The sequence below is a fragment of the Artemia franciscana genome, unplaced genomic scaffold (assembly GCF_032884065.1).
Source record: "Artemia franciscana unplaced genomic scaffold, ASM3288406v1 PGA_scaffold_55, whole genome shotgun sequence".
Lineage (NCBI taxonomy): Eukaryota > Metazoa > Arthropoda > Branchiopoda > Anostraca > Artemiidae > Artemia > Artemia franciscana.
The window spans coordinates 982514-1007672 of record NW_027062695.1 but is presented as its reverse complement, the minus strand read 5'-3'; the positions used below and the strand labels follow the sequence as shown (position 1 = coordinate 1007672).

The 25159-nt window shown below is 35.8% G+C and overlaps 2 protein-coding genes across 7 annotated transcripts in view; one reads left to right on the top strand and one right to left on the bottom strand.

Moving 5' to 3' along the window:
* LOC136042010 (arf-GAP with GTPase, ANK repeat and PH domain-containing protein 1-like) overlaps positions 1 to 4892 on the top strand; it is a 223948-nt gene extending 219056 nt beyond the window's left edge. For all 3 annotated transcript variants that reach the window (XM_065726849.1, XM_065726846.1, XM_065726847.1), the window contains one exon: positions 631 to 4892. In XM_065726849.1, the coding sequence (XP_065582921.1) occupies positions 631 to 843 (213 nt within the window). In that variant the 3' untranslated portion in view covers positions 844 to 4892. The remainder of the gene's footprint in view (positions 1 to 630) is intronic.
* Positions 4893 to 11373: 6481 nt separating this feature from the next.
* Positions 11374 to 25159, bottom strand: part of LOC136042011 (glutamate-gated chloride channel-like) — a 261734-nt gene continuing 247948 nt past the window's right edge. For all 4 annotated transcript variants that reach the window (XM_065726850.1, XM_065726852.1, XM_065726853.1 and 1 more), the window contains one exon: positions 11374 to 12398. In XM_065726850.1, coding sequence (XP_065582922.1) covers positions 12159 to 12398 — 240 coding nt within the window. In that variant the 3' untranslated portion in view covers positions 11374 to 12158. The remainder of the gene's footprint in view (positions 12399 to 25159) is intronic.

Genomic DNA, 25159 nt, shown 5'->3' with positions numbered 1-25159 from the left:
TATACTTCAAAATTTCACTACAACAACCCGCCCCCTAAGGGAAAGTCTTGGTTTGGGAGAAATTTTATCCTAGCTCTCATTTAATTAGGTGAAGATAAGATAAGATTTATTCATCATGAAATACACATACAATATTACATTTTACTATTCCTACAAAGGTTGTTTGGCCTGTAAAGAAGGGATGGAGATAAACGAGTCATTTACTCTGAGAAGAAAATAAAAACTAAAATTTTCTTACTCACAGAGAGAAGAGAAAAAAGGAGAAGAAAAGAAAATATAAATAGAATAAAAACTATAGAAAACTGAACGAAATGGATTGAATAGACTAAGTTAAATAAGTAGAACAGTAGATTAATCAGACTCCAATTAAATAATGATATATATATATATATATATATATATATATATATATATATATATATATATATATATATATATATATATATATATATATATATATGAAAAAAATAGATAAAATCGCTTTTAAGAAGCTAAAGCTATGTTTTCTATGAAGCTAAAGCTATGTTTTCTTTTTGTTTCAGTGAAATATTTTGTTTTCATTAAGTCGATAAAAGAAGGTGTAAAGACATAACTATAAATAAAGTATGAAGAAAGTCTTTCGTTTTTCAGCATAACGCGGATCCACTGCTTCTTGATCATGAAGGTCGATCAGCCCTTTCATTTGCCAGGGCGTCAAATAGCCCCGATGTCATAGATTTACTAATCTCGAATAAGTGCCCTGAGGGGAATCCAGTTCATGCGTCGGGAACTCTTGCAAGACGAAAAGGGAGCGTGACCCGAAAGCCAGACTGCCTTGATAAATTGCCAGCTAGTGTCATATAGCTACTTCACTTATTAGGCTATTTATAGTGGTGCGTGATATTCGATATAATATATCTGATATCGAATATCAAGATGATTTTTCGTGTTGAATACTATGAAAGATTTTAATTCTGTAGATTTCTCCATCGTAAAGACTGTTTCGTAATATTTTGTATGAAAAAAGAGAAGATGTCAAAAACGATACTGATTTTTTAGGATTCTTTGTCGTAATGGCTGTTTATAGCACTGATATTCGTTGTCAATATATATACACAGGGCATTTCGTTATATCTTGACAGTGTGAAATATCTGATCCTAAATAATTGAGGATTTAATGCAGATATCGTTTAGGTGAATGTCTATAGTCTTAGAAAGAAAGAAGGCGTCTGTCCCATATCTTTCCTTCAGTACTTCAGTAACTTAAAATTGTGGCCTCCTCATCCCCCGCGAACTTTAGCATATTGGGAGTGTATATGGGGCAAAAAGAAGTTGGTCTTGTATGGTCTTCTTTTTATGGGGAATAATTGAAATACGATTTAGTTTGATCTTTTTTTTCTAATTTTTGACGAGTTTAGAACCAAACACATTTTACATCTTTTAAGTCTTGTCAGTAAGAAAAATTTCTTTTCGTACTAAAAATCGAATAGTGGACTGAAGATCATCAATGCTTGAATATCTCTTTATGTTGTACGCCTATATCTGTTAATGTCTTGCTTCTGTATATCAGGAATTCATAAACAAAAATCAAGAGGTACAGCTCGAATTCCATTCCAAAGGAAGAGGGGTATATTTTTGTGAACGTTTTTATTAATTCTTCTTCTTAGGGAATATCTATGGGATTGAGGAAAATTGAGAGTCAAGCAAGTGCTTTAGAGCTAAAACCAAAAAAAAAATGCAAGGTGAACATGGTTATAATGCTTCGTAATAAATCGTATGTTCATTAATAAGTGTAAATTTGTAAAGTAGAATTTAAGGGGGGTTCCTTCCATTCAATGGGATCTACATTTTTCGTTATAAAAAAAGATCACAGCACTGGACTTTAGAGTCTCTACCGGTGGTGCTGATTTCCGTTTCATGGCCTTTCAGCCACAAAGTGCAATGGGGGGGGGGATTGAGAACCAGTCATCCTGTGCTTTTGCACACTTTTCCTGTTTATCTTTCCCAGATATCTCCAGATACCCATTTAAAGTTGGGCCAACTATGCTTAGCTTATAGAGTCACGTTACTGACCCCTGTTCTAAACCAAATAACCAGTGACAACTGGACTCGACTCGATTTCAAGTCTAGCATGCTAACTTCTCGGCTAGGTTATTTTGCCTTGTAGTCCAAGGTAGCAATAAGAGAAAAGTAGGATCGTCATAGTCTCCATATCACTAGTAAATAGATGTTTGTTCTCAGCAGAGATGAAACCTGGCTGGCGAATAAAGGACTGTAATATGTGCTTTTTTCAAGACATAAAGTCATAATATACAGGGTAAATTACGTTTAGAGAAAGGAAGTTTTCTAAACTAAAAAAATATTATCTTGTTTTTTACAAGTTTTGTAGCCATGGTCATCAGAATTATCATTTAGAAAACAAACAAATAAATCTTGTAATGTTTTTCTGCAATAAATATTTTGGATCAAAATGTAAAGTTTCTTCTTTTAAGAGACTTTATTTTGTAAAATAATGCTTTCTGTATGAATAGACAATCTTTTTGTGTTAAGTCAACAAGGAATGAATGAGACAACATGAATAAAGACTTTTTAATTAATTTTCATTTTTAATCAATTCCCTGCCATTTTTACCCATTCCAATACGTTTATTTTTATCATTATGTTTGCATGTCAGTTGATCAGAATATTAATTAAATGTTTAATTTTCAAATTAATATTTTTCTCTAATTGCCGAGATTCAAGGAGCCATACCTTACTTTAGGTAACGGCCCTACTCTTGCCAACTGATTAATTTCTAAATATTTTAATGCTAAGCTATACAACAGAAAGAATTGTCTCGAGTCAAGATTGCCTCTTAAGATCAAGGACGACTAACGCCCTTATATTTGTCCTCATTAAAGGTGCTTATTTTCATAAGGGTTTTGATCCCTACGCTGAGGAGTCTTCAACGCTTAATTTTAGTTGCCAGGGCCAGAAACTTCTAAGTAGGTTGTCGAATTTACACCAGCACTGTGTTCTGTATCCAACGGACCTCTTTTTTTCACTAATGCAGACTACCATATCTGGGCACAAAGTAAGGGGATGTTACGCCTCCCCCCCGAGACTGTCCCAATAGACCACCTACCTCTCGCATCTGGAAAAATCAAAACACTAAAATGCATATTTCCTCGTGAATTGATCCCAGCAAAGACCATTGTATCCCCCCTTCCAGGGAGGCCTGTATGGTGTGTCTTTGTCCACCTTCTTAATCACTTTATTTTTTTCTGTGCTAGGAGCATCTAGTTTCCTATAACTGATTACTGCTTAGCTAAAAAGGGGGGGGGGGTCAAAACTGCTTTTGTTGGATAACGTAAAATTTCTGCAATACTAAAACTGCTGTTATATTTCGTCTAAATATTAAGCTTTCTTATATTAAGCTTTGTGAAAAAAAAATTTCCCTGTAAATCTTGTGGAGAAAGTCGCTTCAGAGAAAAGATAAGTTTTTTCTTCTTTCTAGGAAGAAACTTCTTTGACTTTTTACCATGTGTTACTATTTATGTATGTATTACGCTTAGTACACCTTTTGAAGATAGTCATATTGAAATCGACTTTTTTTTCTTTTTACAAGTCTTAGTAATAATTTTTTTTTCCATATAAGACGACACTTAATGTTTCTTATTGTATTATTGGGTCCTATTATTTTCGTTGTTTTATTTTTGTCCGTTATTTTTTTTCAAACTTTTATTCATATCATTTTATATATATATATATATACCAAAATTTAGGTATTCAATTCACGAAAATTTAGAGGATAAAGGAATAATATATTTTTCGATATTTAGGGGGAGGGGCAAATTTGTCACTTCTTCAATGAAAATACTGAAAAAGGCATTTTCCAATTAACATTCTCCAAAAAAGGCAATTTTCAGAATCTAAGAGGGCTAAGGGCCCCCAAAGCCCTTCCCCCTAATTGATGCCATCTCTCTGATCATATCCTGTTACTTTGCTGATCCTCCATACTTGACTCCGTTAAACTTGGACGGCGGTGGGTCTTTCGTTTTCGTCTTTTAGGATATGAATATACTATGCAACGACAATTTATTCATTGAAGCCACAAATTAACGAACATAAGGATATACCGGTATGTAATATCTGTGAACGACACAAGATACGCAGTGTCAAGTGGGTGGAGTCTCTTGCTTTTTACTAAATCACTATATAGCTAATCCAACTGCAGTGTATCCTTTCAACCAATCCTTCTTTAGTGCTTCAGACTTGGCAAAATAAGAATGGATACATTTTTCTTTAATCTAGATTTTAATCTTGCCACTACGCCTAGTAGTTTTTGCTTCCCTGAGTATCATATGATCTATGAAAATTTTCTTTCGAGCTTTCTGTTTTGAATTCTTTTTCCATGAAAAGGAGTTCCTAGGAATGTCTCTTAGAACTTATTGAATTCAAGGGCTAACTCGTGTTGTTCCTCGGAGCCGGACCTTATTTTCTTTGTTTTGCCAGGTGTTTTAGTTACCTTAGAAAAGGTAGTGTTTTCGAAGCGACTAAGGAAATAAGAAAAATAGAGGGAGTTATTGCTCTTTTAGTCGTGCCTAGCTAAGTCTCCTGGGCTTATATTTTGCTATGCTGATGTAAGTACAAAATGGAATGCTTCTAAAGAATTGCATCATTGATGCTTATCGACTTTGAAATACCAATGTCTTGGTCAAGCGGGTGTTTAATTGTTTTTTAAAAAGGGGATACTTTTTATGTTGCTAGGCTTTCTTTCAGCGTCGTTGTTAATTTGTGTGTTGTGTGTTTGCCAGATTGTTTTTTCGTTAGTTTTTTTTTAATATATATAAAGCTTTATAACATTTTATACTCAGTGTGCTCAGTTCTGTTATTACTGCCTATGTCATTTGTAAATATATTTGTGAGTCTTATTTTCTAAGTACCTATTTAATAATTTGATATAGGCTGAGCAAAGTTGTTAAAAATAAGTGAATGGAAGGCTTGAAATACCCGAGATACTCCGTTTTGAGGATGGCATCTTTGGCTGCTATACCAACCTTCAATTTTGTGCTTGATTAAAATGTGTTGGGAAGTTGCTGTCTTCCTTGAGTGTTCCTCCAGATATTTATTATGCATTTTGATTATCGTCTTCTCGTGACCTTGAGACTATTTCCATATTAATCTACTGATGAATGGAGTCTTGCTCTTTGGGTCGAGCAAATTGATTACTGTTAAAAACTTCGCATTGCAAGTTAATTTTTAGTTTACATTTGTTCCCCTTCCTTGTGGTGTTCATTCTGTAGTGCGAAAATGGGAAGTAACCCTGAAATTTGTCCCCACTGATATGTAAAAAAAATAGTTATATTAGCTGTTTTGTACATAAATTAATTAGCTCATCTTCAGATCTTATTTAAAGCATGTAGGAATTGCATCATGTGGTACGTAAACCAGTTCACCCTAGTGACTATGGTCTTTTTTCAAAATAGAGTGTCGACGCCTGCTCTAAAGGACGGAAACAATGCTATAAAACTGGTAGTTAATCTTTTCCTTCATTGCCAAAAATAAATTTTCCGATTTTTTGTTAGGGAAGGGAGAATATTTGTTTTCTGAATCATGTTTTTTTTGTCGGAAATTAGAAGACCTGGAATTTCATGATCGCCCTGTTAGATTCGTTTTAATGACCACAGTACAGCATTGGTTTCATTTACGATGTTATTTTTGTCGCGCATAATCGAAGAAACTTCTCGTATAGTGGTTTTTTCCGACCTGGGCTATTTCTATACTCTAAAGTAGTAACTGTATTATGAGAATGTCTTTTTACGGATTTTAATCTGAAGCGAGGTCAATGGCTGTAAGACAATAGATGCAAATTCTTACTGGCAAATACGAGGAAATAGTATTTGGCAGGTATTCATTAATATATCACAGACTCGAGACACTCAAATACGAGTTTCAATTGTTTGGCTATGATAAAACTAACATATAGGATGACTGTAAAAATCTCTTCAGATTAAAACATTTTCAATAATTGTTTGCTAAATTTAATGTTTTCTTTTAGTTTTTTTTTATAAAGTGTACCTGTTACAGATAATAGAGCCAAATAGAAAACCTAAAGGATAGGAGTTTGCGCTCAATATACTGAAAGTCCTTCTAAAGTTGAAGCATTCGTGAAGTGCGATTGGCTTACTGACGAGACAACTTCTCACGTTTCAGGACAATCAAACAAAGACAATTAGAGAACTTCAGAAAACCGTTCTATAATTGGGTAGCTCCATCAGTATAGTTCAAAGTTTACTAAGGTAAGGTAAAATCAACGGGGTGAGTTCGCTGAGTAAGTTAATGGGGAAACCATTGGAGAATAAAATCTCTTTTTACGTTATTTAGCTCAGAGACTACTTGACTGTCTGAACAAATTTTCAGAACTTGACCTGATCAACTAAAGAGGTAACCACGCCTCTTTTCATAGAAAGAGGGTTGTTATTTGAGAAATGAAAATAACTATCGATGTGGGTAGGTTTCCTATGTATATCAAAATTTAAGCCGATTCCTTTAGCCAAACGGCTAATTTTTTATTCATCCAAAGTGATGAAATTCTTTACTTTACAATTTCCTCTCCTTCAGTTACTAAATGTGTGAATTATCAGTTCTGTTTTAGAAGTGCCAGACTATCCTGTGGCAGCATAGGGCAAGGCACTGGAAAGCTTCTACGACTAAATTCCATTTGAGATAATTTGGGAAATAGCAATCAGCATTTTAAGGGCTCGAAAAATCTGATTAGAAGGCGAGCTTTTTTTATAAATTAAGTATCTCAAGTAAGAATACATTGTAAAAACTCCACTCCATTGCTTCGTGGCAGCATTTTTTTTTTTGTATCTCCTGAAAGAGATTTTAATCCCTTGTATGATATCTAAAGACTTTACAGTTCCTACCGGTGGTGCTGATCTAAGTTTCTTGGCCCTTCAACCAGGAAGTGCATGGGGGGCAACCATCCTGTGCTTTCACACACCCTTCCCCAGATTTCTCTTAACGGAACGCTTAAGTTAGGCAACTTGTGTGTCGGATATTCTTGATGTGCCTAGCACTGAAAATATTAGTTAAAGCGTACATTGGCTCACACAATTTTATTTCTAAAGTCGTGGAAAGGAAATTGAATAGAATTACCAATGGCTGGAAGTGGAATTTACTACAGATGGAGTTTATTTTATTACGTGATAATTGAATAGACTTACCAATGGCTGGAATTGGAATTCACTAGAGATGGATTTTATTACGTGACGACAGAAAAAAAATATGTGTAAGAAAATATAAACTGGAAGCTTCAAAAGTCAAATTAAAAACTGTTAAAAAATCCAAATTTTTTGCCATTTAATCCATAATCATTATTAAGGACTCATTGACAGTTAGCCTCACAAGAGCTGTTTTCTAGTTTAATTTCGAAGAGTTCTGCCATGTATGATTACATGGCAATTGTTTGCTGATGTAATATCTTATCTGTGTGTCGAACTGGCACCAGAAAACTGTTTGCAATGGGTGGGGCCTTGAAGTATCATTGACCAAGGGAGGCAAATCATAAGATTTCACAATCCTGCATTATTTGTTTCATACTGTGAAAAACTGCTTTTTGTAAAGTGAAACAAAAAGTATGCTGTTCCGTTACCTCACGGTTTTTTTATAATCACGAACAAATTGGTTATGATTATTGCTTTAACAAGTACTTCAAGTTTGTTTTCAAATACTAAGTATTGTCAATTGCGTGCTGTAGTACAAAATGTAAAGCATTTAGAGTAAAAAAGTTCTTTATTATTTTTGAACTCAGATTGATCATGAAGAAAATGTCTTTTTTGACAATATTCAGTATTGAAGGAAATGTATTTTATATTTTTATTGTCTATCAACAAGAAGCAAAGCAAAACACTAAAATTATTTGGTATATGCGTCACTAAAAGGCGGGGAAACCGTGATTGTGTAGAAAGATACTTCAAATATATTCTGTAGAAATATTTACAACTTAAGCACTCTAAGAAATTTTTACAGCCTTGAACACTCAAATTATCGTCAGTCAGGGTTGTTTGTAAAAGAGTAATAGTTTGATTTGCACAAAATGTTTATGCCTTAACAATGATGTCTAGCTAAACATCCTTGTGGACCAGATTCAAAGCCCGTTCACACCTGTGCAAAGGTACACAAACGCTTCTTTTCGCCATCTCGGCCAATTAGGGCGACTATTAAAAGAAAATCAAGATTAGCAGTCTATGATTACGCGCAGACATTGATGTCTAGATCATTATGCAGTTGAATTGGACTGAATGTGACAACGTCCACCTATATATGAATCAAGCACAAACGCTTATAAAAACCATTTCTACACGTAGATTTGAATCTGTCCGTATGTTTACACTCCAATTTGAAATAAACAGTAATAACAAATGATGGCAAAGCGGACGATTTTTCATGTAAAAATTATAAACAGCTATTCTAAGCTAACATCAAGGCGGTCAATACCAAGCTATTAACCAGATAATTAACAATGTAACAACATGAGAAAAAAGGGTTGAATGAGTAGTCCAGAATTATAGCTAGGAGTTCAATTTCGATTAAACAAATATAAAATACCTGTGGATCCTAATTCATTCAGTGTCAAATAGGAACCAAAAATGAACTACTATTTTTAAAAGGAAAAGCATTATGTCGTAATAGCTAGGAACTTTCATCAAAAAAATCCTGGGACTTCCGGCCAGGAAGCAAAGAGGTTTGGCGAGTATCTGTTGTATCTGTCACAGAAGTCTTAAAGTCTTGTTGTTGCAGAGTATCTGTTGATACTCTGCAGGTGAAGTAACAAAAGGACGTCGACGTTTTTAGAAGTAATTCGGGGTGGGAAAGGAGGGTCATGCGGTGGCAAGGAAACCCCTCTCCTCTGCGTTCGAAAATGGCATTACTAGTAGAAAAAACAGTGGAAAATAAAATTATACAAAACGACAATAAACTCCTTAGCTTTTAGATTATTTTTTATCGCAACAGCTCAGGAATAAAAAGGAAAATTTTCAGGAAGAAAAAAGAAAGGCCTCAGGAAGAAAAAAGTAGCTTTCAAGCTACTCTCTTTCATTACTGTAGTGGTCACAAGGTTAGACTGCAGTAGCGACTTTTGGAAAAAATAAGCGTGGGAGGGTGCCTAGTTGCCCTCCAATGTTTTGGTCACTTAAAAAGGGTACTATAGCTTTGAATTTCCTTTTGAATGAGTCCTATCATGATTTTTAGGTTCATTGGGTCAATCCGATCACCCCTGGAAAAAAAAAACCCAACAACTAATAAACACGCGTCCGCGATCTTTCTTCTGACATTGAAATAAAGCATTAAAATAGCAATCTTAAATTTATTTGAAAAAAAAAAGCAAATTTAAAACCAACAGAAACCAAATTTAAGCAATATGTTTTTCACAAGAAAGTAAAAAGTGACTTAAAACTGAAAAAAATTTGCATTAAATGGGATGCGATTTTTGTGACTCTTCTTAACAGTCTCTTAACTTTTTAAGCTAAAATTTAACTTACGATTTACTCTATACTTCTTAGAATCCATCAAGTGTAATATGATGGTAATAATTATGAGCGGTTTTTTTTTATCTATTGCTTTCGAAAAAGTACCTGAGATTCAGATGTTTCTTAAAAATACGCGATTTGAAAGTGAGGTTTGTCTTTCTTAACCATAAGTTGAATTTAAACATTTAATAGAGAGCTGATGTGGCCAGCAGACACACGAAAAAAAAAGCAAAACAAACCGAAATACAATATATTTCTTAGGGAAAATGTCTTGTCGGTGCATTTATTAGCAATTCTATCAATATTGCAGTGTACATCTCAGCAGCACGACTTAATATCGTGTTAAATATAAAAAATAAGTTTTTTCAACTGAAAGTAAGGAGTAATAATAAAACTTAGAACGAAGAGAAATTATTACGTATATGAGGGGATTCGCCCCCTCGTCAGTACCACGCTCTTTACGCTGAAGTTTGAATCTTGTTTCAATTCTTTAATAATATTCCCTATATCACAAAGGTCGTTGAATCAGCTCTTTTGAAAGTACTAAAAAAACTTTAGCTTAAAGAGTGAGGCATTGACGAGGGGGTGAACCTCCTCATATACGTAATAATTTCTTTTCGTTCTAAGTTTTAATGTTGCTCTTTACTTTCAGTTGAAAAAACTTGTTTTTACTTAAATTTCTTATCGTTTTTCAAATAATGCTGGGAAATCTGGCGCCCCCTTAATGGGAAATTGTCTTACCCTACGAAAAATTATTCCATGAAAATATCGTTCTGCGTAACCAACTTTCCCTGACCCCCTCCCCCCACCAGAAAAAATCCCCCTGAAAACGTCTGTATGCTTCCGAATAACCAATACTGTCTGTAAATAATGTGCAAAGTTCATAACTTGTAGCCCTTTCCTGGGGACTGTGGGGAATTAAGTCGTCCTCAAAGACATGGCTATTATGTTTTTCGACCATGCTGAACAAAATGGCTATCTCAAAATTTTGATCCGATGACTTTTGGAAAAAATAAGCGTGGAAGGGTGCCTAGCTGCCCTCCGATGTTTTGGTCACTTAAAAAGGGTACTATAGCTTTGAATTTCTGTTTGAATGAGTCCTATCATGATTTTTTAGGTTCACTGGGTCAATCTGATCACCCCTGGGAAAAAAAAACAACAACAAATAAACACGCGTCCGTGATCTTTCTTCTGACAAAAAATACAAAATTCCACATTTTACAGATAGGAGCTTGAAACCTCTACAGTAGGGTTCTCTGATACCTTGAATATGATGGTTTGAATTTTATTAAGATTCTAAGACTTTTAGGTAGTGTTTCCCCCTTTCTTTGAAAATAAGGCGAATTTTCTCAGGCTCGTAACTCTTGATGGGTGTAACTAAACCTGATGAAACTTATATGAAATCAGCTTAAAAATCTGATTCTTTCGATGTATATATTAGTATCAAAATTCCGTTTTATAGAGTTTCGGTTAGTATTGAGCCGGGTCGCTCCTTACTTGCAGTTTGAACTATCTGATATATATCACAAACGTCATTCGGGTTGCCTTTTTAGAAAAGGGATTGCAATTTTGGTTTTACCTAGTTATGGTCCGATACCCTTATCTCTTATGAAAATATACTACAACCTCTTTCCGTGTAACAGCTCATGCATGTTCACTAAAGGAGACTTGGCCCACTAATTGGTTTTCAGAAAAATAGGAAATACTCTTCACTTGAGGTGAAAACGATTTGTAGATTGTGATGCCCTACTTTGTAGTAAGGTTTTATTTTAATACCATTGACTTGCCGCAAGTCTCCCCATCTTTTCCCCTCTTTGTCTCCCGACTTTCCGTACATAATGTAATATTCTTATCCAATTAATAAACTTAAAGACAGAAAAAGTCACATAAAAAATTTAATCAACATTCCAAGTTTATATAATCACACACATACTCTTAATGCAAACATAAATTACAATGAACGTTAAAACACCCCGAAACAAAGTCTTTGTGTTTATTTACCTCTAACTACATATTAAGTAAACAAAATAACAATAAAAAAGCAGTGTAGGATGTGAACCCGTTGCAGCGAGTTGGAGCTCGACAATTAAAATAAAACAAAATCCCTTCAAAACTAAATTTTAGGCAAGTTTATGTTGAAGCGACAAATTTGCTTGGAAAATCACCGCAAATGTAAAGGAAGAAAAAAGGATTTCACAGACTTAATTAACTGATATAGCAGGAGAACACCCATTCTTTTGAGGTGCTTTATTTAAGGTGACTTTTTGCTTTGTTCCATGAAACCGCCATAATTTTCTTAACAAGGTGACCCTAAAGTAGTCACATCCAAGTGATATATATTATACATATTATTTAAAAGACTATATATATATATATATATATATATATATATATATATATATATATATATATATATATATATATATATATATATATATATATATATAAGGGACTATATTCTGAAAAGTAGGCTATTGCTCTCTGTTAGTACGCTACCAGAAAGTTGCTAATAAGGGAGAACGTTTCTTATTACGGGATCAAATGAGCAGCTTCTTTCATACGAAAATTACGCAATCTAGCTAGCACCATTAATTTGGATTTGACCTTGGTTATCTACAAAAATATACGACTTTTGAGTATCAATAATAATATAATCACAGATTTTCATTGAGATTCCTCTCCTTCTCTGCTTTCCTTAAAAAGATATGTTGTCCAATAAACAAAATTAAATAGTGCAAAAATCACAGGGAAAATGATCCTCGATACAACATCGATGCGCTTGGATCGAGATGGAAATTTTGATATCCAGGATTTCCAGCAGCTGTCTTGTCGAGAGGGAATATGCAGTTCGTACTGTCGAATCTTATCCACCGGGAACGTGTCAGGTCTGAGTCTTGTCATTGGCTGAAAAAGGTAAGCAAATAGAATCGTAATGGATTATATCTCAAAGCTAATAAACATGAAAAAACAGTCTTAAAGTAAGGATTGGAAAAAAAGGACTTGTAGGTTTTGTACTATCAGAGCTTTTCCTTGAGGATTTAGGAATTGAGAGGGGGAAAATGTCAATACAAACTAAATCAGGAAAAATAATTCAGAAATGTTTGTTATTGTGTGAATCTGAACATGTAGGAATTGTATTTACGCGAGTAGGGGGTAAAATATTCAACGTAGGAGGCGGGAGGTGAATCTAAAATTTACTTCATTAAGGGAAGCTTGGTCACCCATCCATTTGTCTGTTGGTCTGTTGATGTGTCCGTTCAAGCAAAGTGAGGGCCAATAGTAAGGTTCAAAAGTCTGATCAAACCGAAGATGGCAAGGCAAAAGGCTGTTGAAGTTGACTCAAGAAAAAGGATGATGGAGCCTTTCAGATTTTATCTTTTATAAGAGTGTAATACGATATCTGTTTTAAGCGCCTTCTTGAAGATATTTTAGGTAAGACTCAAGTAATAGGCCCTCCACCACAATCTAAAAGCTTATATAATTAGTTCCAAGCAATAAAACGAATTGTAAAGGAATCTCATTATGGAAATCAGTGCTTAAAATCTACCTCCACTACTCTTCTGAAATAAATTCTGGCAGTCAATCTGTCGGTGCTCAGAGCCCCGCCTTCATTATTTGCATGAAATACTAATTCCTGACATGTGTCCATGCTGAAAAGATTTACAACTTCCTGTCCTTCCACATTTTCCACACCGCGCAAGTTTATTCAATTTCGCACTTGACTAAACATAAGAGTCATTGTTATTTCCTTCATTGGGGCAGAAGACTTGGCCTTTAATGTCTATTGGAATCTTTCATGGAGAAAATTTCCTTTTTCTGAAAAATGAAGCTATCAGTGAATTTTAAAGAAATTAATATTCGATTTCGCCCTCTTTTTTAAGAATATTTGTAAGTTAAGATAGTAGGAATAGTTATGGCAGTGCCGAGGGCACTGCAAATTCTTAGAAAATTTGTAATTGAAAATATAGGCCAAAAAATAAAAGCTACAGGATATAAAAATAACAATAATTTGTGGAAAATCGGTAAAAATATGATATTCTGGGGATTGAGGGTTATTTTTTTTAGAAGTTTGGTCACTGATGTACGTTAGTCTTCCACCCAAGGGTGACTGTATCAAGCCGGTGGTCGTAGAGGAACAAAAAGGGTTCCGTTGAACAGAAATCAGAAGTTTTACTGTTCTATTAAAGTAACAAGAAACCGTCATTCAAAAAATTACTGATTTCGTTCATGTTATGCTGCAAAAAGAAAATCTTGGCCTAAATGGGGCGAAACGCTATTGAGCTAAAATCCTGAGATAGACAGTAGACTTACGGTGATCAATAAGCGGTATATATAGCCTTACAGTTTCAGATTCTGCCCAGATGGAAAACAACATTTTTTTGTAATTGCACGTCGAAAAACCAAATTTTAAAAGAACAGTTTCAGATGGATAGTAAAAATTTTTATCATTACATGTCAAAAAAACAACAACCAATTAACGTCGAAATGCTACCTAGTGAAAATCTCAGAAATCCAATAGATTTGATAAATTATCAGCAAACTATGTATGTGGCCTCCTAGTTATAGAGGATATACAGCCGTTTGGTGGCTCATTCATCCCTGAAACATATACAGTTAGACGACATAAAGGGTTATTACATAGAACGTATATCAACTAGTACTAACAATCTGACAGTATTGCATAGTTCTATACCAGCTATTGAGGGATGAGAGAGGTCGCTGGATCTTTTTGTGGGAGAGTGTCCGAAACCTACTGCAAAATTTTCTAAATTTTTATTTTGGAAAGTCTTGTCGTGTTGTGTTTCACTTTTCGTGGGGTTGGCTTCGTAAGAAAACCATTCCTGGATTTTTTGGAAATACCTTCATTCGGCTGAATATATCTTACATTTGGATGAATATAGTAATTTATTTTGCAATGCGTATCATGAGGGAAGAATTAGAGCCCGTCCCATTTCATTCCAGAAATATTCTTAAATTTTCACGCTTGCCTGCACAAAGGCAGGAAGGATCCTCGAGCAATAGATGTATAATGACGCATTCTCTCCTGAAAAACCTCGACATTAACACCTGAAAAATCATGTTTGGCATTTACGGTCTCTATAAAAAAAACTAAGGGCCCAGCTGTTGAGAGGATTTCCAATTTCAAAGCATAGTCATGTAAATGACAAGCCTTAGTGTAAAGGCCGGGTAGATGAAGGAACAGAAGCTCTTCTCTACATAAGACAAATCTGAATAAATAGATACAAATTGATTATAAAAAAAATTATTTTCAAATGATTGTAAATAGTTAAGTTAAATATTAAACTACTACTGCTACTACTGAAAACTCACCACAGCATCAAACACCTGAGGCTAACACAGCTACGCACACTCTTCCTATATCCCAATCTATTCAAAGCCTCCATCTTTACACCCTCCCAGGAAGTTCCCATTTCCCTCAAATCTTTCTTACTATTTTATGATCGGGGGGGGGGGGGGGGATTCCGATCAATAAGCCCCATTGAATAAGCCCAAAAGTTACATTCCTGGTGTTAAGGGAAAGAAAGTGATTCTTCTTAAGAAGGGATTGACTTGAAACCCCAAAATGTGCACTTCATATTATTCTGAGGTTTTTCATCGGAGGTCTTTCAGATAAATATAGAGGGCAGAATTTAACCCACCAGATGTTTGGAATGGACCTGGGATGAGAGACGATAGGATTGATCACACCTCCTCTCAAAACATTTACATGAACTTTTCCATATAAGATCAGCTGATCCATGATACCCCTTGCGTAAATGATCTTACTTAATAATTCCATTATGGATTAAACCTTCAAAGCATTAAACATAGTATCCTTAATGAAAAACAATCAGTTATATTCAAAAAATGTCAACCCCTTCTTCTTTTTGAATATTATTTCTCCTTCCCCCATTCTGCACAAAAAAATTCTAGATCCGTTCCTTTAATTGAAGGATGAAATTCGGACTAACGTATAATATGAACGCTCATATCACACGGAGTATGGCACGCTTTCAAAAACAAAACTCCCGGACTACATTGTAATTATGCGTGTTTTTTTTTACTAAGTTGATGGAACAGTATTCCCAGACGCAATGTAATAGTGGTTGTTTTGTTTAGATTTAAAAAAAAAACTACATAAATTTTCGAAGCATCATTTTTGCCTCCTAACAATCATGAGCCTATGGGACATCCAACAACGTATCTAGGAGGGGGTACGAGGTTCGACCCCCCCCCATCCTAAAGAAAAAATTGGCCCGACTCGTGAAAATGTAACAAAAACGCATATAAAATAATTGTTTTTTAAAGTTTTTTGCAACCTCCCTCCCCCGGAAGAAAATCCTAAATGCGCCCTCGGACACATCCGATTTCTTCTTTTTTTTCTTCTTTATTGTCTTCTGATAAACCTTTCCAGTGGATTAAAAACATCATGCCCATACGTTATTGAATCACACTTCTCACCACGTAGCCCCGGAACGCTTGCGACCTAAGGATGAGGCCTAACTTTCGCTCTTTTAATTTTATATATAATATAAACTTCGAAGAAGTTGGTGAAAATGTTGAATATTATAAAATTCAGCAGAAAACGAACTGTATGACATTGTTTTTCCCCTTTTTCGTAATAAATATATACTGGTCAGTGTAAAAAAATAATCAGATTCTAAAATGCTTGGAAACCTTGTTACTTTACTGTTACAGGGTCAAGTTTCTGAAAAGTAATTTTAGCAGTAACTAATGTTGAAGTGTTCTTGAAGATATTTTTTAGCTATCATGGACCTGTGACACATGCTTTTTCGAATTTGGCCGAATAAAGATTTTACCATTTAAGATTTATGGATTTTCTCTCACGTTCTATGGAATGTCTTAGAACTTTCTTTTTAATTGTGAAAGCAGTAAAATTTCTGAATCTAGTCAATCTGTTCTACTTTATTTTTTTATAGTCAACCCCGAGTTCTAACTAGCAATTAAAATTTCCACAAAACCTAGGTACTACTTTGAAAAAAAAAAACAAAAAAAAAACAATATGCTGAAACATTGTTGGTTTCTCCTTACCTCAGGCTCGTCAAGGGATAAAATTGAGGTCTGGGAACAGGTTTTCTTCTTGCCCCCTTTCCCTCCTTTTTTTTGTTTTGCTTTTGCAAGTTGGTACCAATGTAGACGAATTTGACTGACCAGTATTATTGGAAACGAAAAACTGCTTAAATTTTAGTTAAATTTTCGAGCTGTATATTTACGGCAAAAATGTTCTAGTAAAGTAGGGATAGACTCCTACCCCATTTCACTTTTTCATTTTGTATTCAGTTGAGTAGAGAAATCTTAAAAAAAACAAGATATTTTTGATCATAAATTTAAAAGAAATTCAATCTGAATTTTCGCACCTAAAAAAGGGAACAAAGGAACAATGGTTAAGAAAAATAAATATCAGTTTAGACTCCTTTGAGGCACAGGCCAGCAACTTTCCCTTATTTTCTTCATGGCCCTACTTGACCTTACACTTTTAGCAGAATTTACGCATGTACCTTTATGAGATACCAATATTAATTGAATAGCATCTTTCTCCGCTGGTAATATCAATATCCTCTCGAGAAAATTGATTACTGAATCAATCACACTCTCTATTCTATCCAATCTGTCTTCAAAGAGTTTTAGTATTCGACCTTTTGGCATCAAAGCTGCGCTCTCCAAAGCAAATCATCTTCTGGTCCTAGCTTCACTGCTTCCTCACGGGGAAATTTTCCCTTTGAAAGATTTACCTCATTGACAGTTGCGCTGAAATTCTGTTTAATTCTAAGATAGGTACATAGGCGCTTAAGATCTTTCAAATATCTCCAACGACTCAAGAGAGACCTCACAGATTCTGCTTTGTAAATGTTAGGATTTCTCCATCATCATCATCATCATTGTTATACTAAATATAACAAAAACCACCTCCATGTTCCTCAGCTGCATGCAGTAGCTTGCAGATACGTAATATTAAATTTTTTTTTTGCCTTAACCGTGTTATTAGACTAGGTAAAAAGTATTAACAGATTTCAAAAATAATCTGCTCTTAGAAACCAAGAATGAGAAGGTTTTGTAGTTAGATGATCTAATCAAAGTTGATGGTTAGAAACTAGGATAGCCAGGAGCGTAAATCCTAGTCCTAACTAATTAATAATTATTGCTACAGCAAGAATCTAGTTATGAGCCTGTTAGATAATATTTTAAAATGTTTTTGCCTACAAGCTTTAAGTAAATTAAATTTTTAAAAAAAAGTTTTTTTTCAACTGAAAGTAAGGAGCAACATTAAAACTTAAGACGAACAGAAATCATTACGTGTATGAAGGGGATTGGTCCCTCCTCAATATCTCACTCTTTACTATAAAGTTTTTTAGTACTTTTAAAAATGCTTCCTATTGTTCTAATTAAACGACAATTGTGTTTCAGGAGTCGTTCTTAAAAGAATTGGGATTTTTTTTTATTTTAGCCTAAAGAGGGAGGTGTTGAAGAGGGGGCAATCCCTTTCACACACGTAATAGTTTTTGTTCGATTTCAATTTTAATGTTGCTCTTTACTTTCAGTTGAAAAAAACTGTTTTTTATAATTTAACTAGCTGTTGGGGTGGCGTTATATGTTACATATAACATGCAACATATAATTGTGGCATGGGAAAAACAATCTGTATTCAGATATATACCTCATTATTCTAATGATTGCACTTGATCTTTGTTGATTGTGATTGCTAATCGAACATTCCCTGTGTCCCTGTCGTCATTTATATATCCCCCTGTGCCCCCCGGCGTCCACGTTGTTGTTGTTTCCCTGTGTCTCGGTCGTCATTTGTGTCCCGGTGTCCCAGTCTGTAATTTCTCTTTGAGTGTCGCGGTCGTCATTCCCTGCGTCCCGGTGTCCCGGTCGTCATTTTTGTCCCCGTCGTCATTTGTGTTCCGGTCTGTAATTTCTCTTTGAGTGTCCTGGTCGTCATTTATATTCCCTGTGTCCCGGTCGTCATTTGTGTCCCGGTGCTTTGTTGATGGTGATTGCTAATCGAACATTCCTTGTGTCCCGGTCGCTTTCTCTTTGAGTGTCCCGGTCGTCATTTATATTCCCTATGTCCCGGTGTCCCGGTCGTCATTTTTGTCCCGATGTCCCGGTGTGTAATTTCGTCAATCAACAAACATGACGTCAGTCAAACATGACGTCACATAAACATGACGTCACTCGACACACAGGCAATTTATCTTCTATATCTATCTATTTAAAAATAAGTTGTCTGTGTCTGTGTGTGTGTTTGTGTTTGTGTGTTTGTGTGTGTGTGTCTGTCGAGTGACGTCATGTTTTCGACTGACGAAATTACAGACCGGGACATCGGGACACAAATGACGACCGGGACATCGGCACATAGGGAATATAAATGACGATCGGGACACTCAAAGAGAAAGCGACCGGGACACAAGGAATGTTCGATTAGCAATCACCATCAACAAAGCACCGGGACACAAATGACGACTGGGACACAGGGAGTATAAATGACGACCAGGACATAAGTAAAAAAAAACTAAAAAAACTAAAAAAAAGGTAAAAACTAAAAAAAAACTAAAAAGAAAAAAAACTAAAAACTAATAAAAAAACTAAAAAAGCTAAAAAACTAAAAAAAAACTAAAAACTAAAAAAAAAAAAAATAAAAAAAAAAAAGAAAAAAGAAAAAAACTAAAAAAAAAAAAGTAAAATCCAAAAAAAAAACTAAAAAGAAAAAAAGGGGACAAATATAAAAAATGTTTTCATCATATACCATTTCAAAAACGAATGTATATACAGACCGGGACACCGGGATACAAATGACTACCGGGACACAGGGAATATAAATGACGACCGGGACACAGGGACACAACTACAACGGAGACGCCGGGGGGCACAGGGGGATATATAAATGACGACGAGGACACAAGGAATGTTCGATTAGCAATCACCATCAGCAAAGCACCGGGACACAAATGACGACCGGGACACAGGGAGTTTAAATGACGACCAGGACATAAGTAAAAAAAAACTAAAAAAACTAAAAAAAAGGTAAAAACTAAAAAAAACTAAAAAGTAAAAAAAACTAAAAACTAATAAAAAAAACTAAAAAAGCTGAAAAACTAAAAAAACTAAAAACTAAAAAAAAAATAAAAATACAAAAAAAAATAAAAAAAAAGAAAAAAACTAAAAAAAAATAAAAAAAAAGTAAAAACCAAAAAAAACTAAAAAGAAAAAAAGGGGACAAATATAAAAAATGTTTTCATCATATACCATTTCAAAAACGAATGTATATACAGACCGGGACACCGGGATACAAATGACGACCGGGACACAGGGAATATAAATGACGACCGGGACACAGGGACACAACTACAACGGGGACGCCGGGGCACAGGGGGATATATAAATGACGACGGGGACACAGGGAATATAAATGACGACCGGGACACAGGGACACAACTACAACGGGGACGCCGGGGGCACAGGGGGATATATAAATGACGATTTTGACACAGGGAATGGTCGATTAGCAATCACAATCAACAAAGCTCAAGGGCAATCATTAGAATCATGAGGTATAGATCTGAATACAGATTGTTTTCCCATGGACCATTATATGTTGCATGTTCAAGAGTCGGTAAACCTGACAATCTATTTATATGCACAGACAATGAGACAGGAAAGAATGTTGTATATTCGCAAGTTTTACGTAGTTAAAAACACACACATATATATATATATATATATATATATATATATATATATATATATATATATATATATATATATATATATATATATATATATATATATATATATATATATATATATATATATATATATATATATATAAATATATATATATATATATTCACAGGTGGGACATAGGGACACAACTACAATGGCGCGTTATGACTTACGCGCGTGGGGGGCTTGGGGGGGGGCGCGAAGCGCTACCCCAACAGCTAGTATATATATAAAAATAAGTTGTCTGTGTGTGTGTGTGTCGAGTAACGTCATGTTTGTGTGTCGACTGACGTCATGATTGTCGACTGACGTCATTATAAGGATTGAGCTGTATGCGTCATGAAGTTGTTTGTCCACTGACGTCATGTTTGTCAACTGATAAAATTACATACCGGGACACAAATGACGACCGGGACACAGGGAATATAAATGACGACCGGGAACCTCAAAGAGTAATTACAGACTGGGACACCCGGACACAAACCACGACCGGGACACAGGGAATATAAATGACGACCGGGACACAGGGATTGTTCGAATAGGAATTACAGACCGGGACACCGGGACACAAATGACGACCGGGACACCGGGACACTGGGAATATAAATGACGACCGGGACCCTCAAAGAGAAATTACAAACTGGGACACCGGGACACAAATGACGACCGGGACACAGGGAATATAAATGACGACCGGGACACAGGGACACATCATTAGAATAATGAGGTATAGATCTGAATGCGGATTGTTTTTCCCATGGACAATTATATGTTGCATGTTCAATAGTCAGTAAACCTGACAATCTATTTATATGCACAGACAATGGGGCAGCGAAGAATGTTGCATATTCGCATGTTTTACGTAGTTAAAAACGTATATATATATATATATATATATATATATATATATATATATATATATATATATATATATATATATATATATATATATATATATATATATATATATATCTATTCACAGGTGGGACACAGGGACACAACTACAATGGCGCGTAACTAATATGGCGCGTAACGACTTACGCGCGCGGGGGGACTTGGGGGGGCGCGAAGCGCCCCACCAACTAGGTGTTTCTGTATATATAAAAACCCAACAGCTAGTTTTTGTGTATATAAGATGTCCCGGTCGTCATTTGTGTCCCAATGTCCCGGTGTGTACTTTCGTCAATCAACAAACATGACGTCAGTCGACACACAGACATGACGTCACTCGACACACACACACACACAGACAACTTATTTTTATATATATAGATTTCTGGTCGATTTTAAGTAATGTTAGGAAATCTCGCCCCACCACCACGGAAATATCCTCCTCCCCACGGAAATATCCTCTAGACAATTCAGTCTCGGTGAAAATTTATCCCGGTCAATTACCCTTAAATACTCCACGCGAAAAATTGAGACAGAAAAAAGAAAGCTTTTGTATAGGATTTCTGGCAAATTCCCTCATTGTATAATTTACCCTGACAAGTTCACTTCCAGTGAACTTCCCACCCCACAGAAAAATTCCTCCGTGGAAAAACCCATGAAACTGTATATATACTTCACAATAAAAAATACTATGTGTAATAAATGGACAAATTTTATGACTTAAAAAGCTTTTTCCTTGGGCTGTGGGGGGGGGTATGTTATATCCAAAGGCATAGTTATTGGACCTTTCAACTATGATGAGCGAAATGGCTATAAAAATTTTGATAGGATGATTTTGTGAAAAATGGGGCTGGGAGGGGGCAAGGTTACGGTTCAATCTTTACACACATCTGGGATCTTTCTTCTGGCAAAAAATATAAAATTCCACATTTTTGCATATAGGAGCTTGAAACCAATACACTAGGGTTTTGTGAAACGCTAAATCTGATGGTGTGATTTTCATTAAGGTTTTAATACTTTTAGGTGGTATTTCCCCCTTATTCAAAAATCAGGCAAATTTTCTTAGGTCATTCTTGCAAATGACTGAAAAATCTAAAATGATATTGGTTCATTTTGTTTCGATCAAAGTACCAGCTTCTCCTTGAAACTTTTAATGGTATTGTGATATATTGAATAATAAAGGTGCTGGCATCTACGGCTTAAGCTCATAGCTGCTAAAACATGGAGGCTCTGCAATGTTCCTGTTTCTCCACACCCTATTCTCTACAATCTGGCAAACGGAGATAATCCCCGAGGATTGGTGGAAAGGTGTCATCATCCCCTTATGGAAGAGGAAAGGCTCAAGAAGTGACTGCCCCAACTACCGAAAAATAACCCTACTATCGGTCCCTGGCAAACTGTTTTCAAGTGACCCTGCTGGATCGATGTCGGAATATCATTCGAAAATCTGGCGACCGGAGCAAGCTGGTTTTTATGTCGGACCGTTCAACTATCGAGTAGATTTTCACGATTCGACATTTTTTAGAGAAGACTGTAGAGTTCCACGGAGAGCATTTGTTGCCTTCGCTCGACTTCCGTTTTGCATTTGACTCAGTCGATCGAAAAGCTCTTTGGCAGATTCTAGAGTTGACTGGTCTACCCGAGAAATACTGCAGACTACTGAAGGCACTGCACCATGGGACGGTGAGCTGTGCACAAGTAAATGGTCGGTGCAGCCCGTTCTTTCAAATCACGACAGGGGTGCACCAAGGGTGTTCAGTGGCCCCAGAGCTGTTCAATGTCATTGCAGATTATATTATGACAAAGCCACTTCACGTCTCAGCTTTGGGCTCAAATTCGGAGATCGTGCAATCACAGATGTTGATTTTGCCGATGCCTTGGCCATTCTGGCGGAATCCATGGAGCAGCTGCTGGAAGCCCTCCGAATTCTACGAGAAGAGGCTTCCAAAGTAGGACTGCATATAAACTGGAACAAAACTAAAATTATGGCCATGGACCCGTTTTCTCCTACTGTTAACTCTTCAGCTAGCCTAGACAGCCCAACTGGCATCGAGGTTGTTCAAGACTTCACCTACCTGGGCTCCATAGTTTCTTGAATTGGCTCGCTTCTCCCCGAGCTGCAAGCGAGATTGTCCAAAGCGTCATCTGTCATGGGCAGACTGAGTCGTCAACTCTGGCGAAAACCAAACATCAGTCATACAACAAAACTCCGGATCTTCAACGCTCTAGTTGGATCTGTGATGGCTTACAGAGCTGAGATATGGCAAGCATCACCTGCAACTCTCAAGAAAATCAACGTATTTCATGCAAAGATCCTGAGAAGAATCGAGGGCCTACGATGGTCCGACTTCGTCAGCAATGAGAAGCTCCTGCAGCTCACAAAGCAGTCATGGTTTTTGGCTCAAGCAGTCAAGCGAACCTTACAATGGTTTGGACGCCTACTTTGAATCCCGCCACATCTAACAGCAAAGGCGATCTATGACTTTGACCCTCTCAAAGTTGGTTGGAAGCAACCTCGCGGCCGACCGAAGGAACGTTGGTCCGACAGCCTTTCCGAGTTCTTGACGATGGCAAACATTAGACAGGGCGAAGAGCAAATACTCGCCATGAACCGAAGTGGATGGAGGAGGCAGACATCACTCTCTATGCCAAGTAGCTCTCTGCAGGAGAGATAAATATAGTAAGTCAAGTGTCATATTTTCATAATTGGTTATAGAATTGGTGAAAATGACAGCTATTTGTGAAGATGTTAGAAAATGTCGAAAATTTTCTGACTTGAGTGAAGATGAGCCCCTTCCAATGTGTTATAGCTGGTTTGCAAGATCAATAATTTTCAATCAAAAACATATGATAGTTGTAAATGTTCCTTGTGATTTTTAAAGCGATCACTGTTTTGTGAGTGAAATTTATTAAAAGTTAGAAGCACTGGTATACATAGTAAGGGATTGCCTATCAAAATATTGAAGGAGTAGCAGTTATTCACCAAAATAAAAGTGACCCAAAACAATGACGTGGCATTCAATAGAATAGCTTTGATTCTAAGTCATTTTGTGACTCTCTGACTGTATGAACTCTCACTGTTTTGTGAGCAAATTTACTACAAAATAGAAGCACTGCTAAAAAATGTAAAGAATTGGGTGTAAAAATATTAAAGGAGTAGTAGTCATTCACCAAATTAAAGGTGACCCACAACAATGACGTGACATCCAGTAGTATAGCTTTGATTCTAAGTCATTCTATGACTCTCTGTCTGCATGAACTCTCACTGTTTTGTGAGCAAAATTTACTACAAGATAGAAGCACTGGTAGACATAGCAAGGAATTGGGTGTAAAAATATTGAAGGAGTAGTAGCTATTCACCAAATTAAAGATGACCACAACCAATCGCGAGACATTCAATAGTGTAGCTGTGATTCTAAGTCATTCTATGACCCTGACTGTATAGACTCTTGGTGTTTGGTAGCTCTTTCTAATACGTATTTATGACGGACATTTAAAATTACGTCTATATTGAAAAGAAGACAAATTTTTTTTGCCGTCTTAAGTAATAAATTATGTCCGAAGCACGGTATAAAATGGCACTATCCCAAGTAAAAAAAAGTTTCAAACTTAGAAGTATTTGTTGTCTGCTCCTCAACAAAATTTTGGGTGAATTTCAAGATGGTGAAGCCAGATGAGTTTTAGACAAGACGTTCTCCTTACAAGACCTTATTATAAAACAGGAATAATCATTGTAGCGGAAGCTGTCTGAATTTAGTAGACTAAGAAAATAATCATTCCCAATTCACCAACTCTCTCCAAATTTATATTTACGCCACTCCATGCAATTCAAACCAAAACAACTCAAGACCACACATGGTTCATTTCTGACTAGTTATTCTATATAAAGTGCCCTTTCCTTTAACAAATGGTTGTTGGAGAACGAACAATAAGTCGCTGGAGTTTCCAATTATACAAAAATCTTCTTCAATATTTTTTTCGAAATATAATTTTTTATTGACGCCTCAAAGAGAGCTTAAATCCTG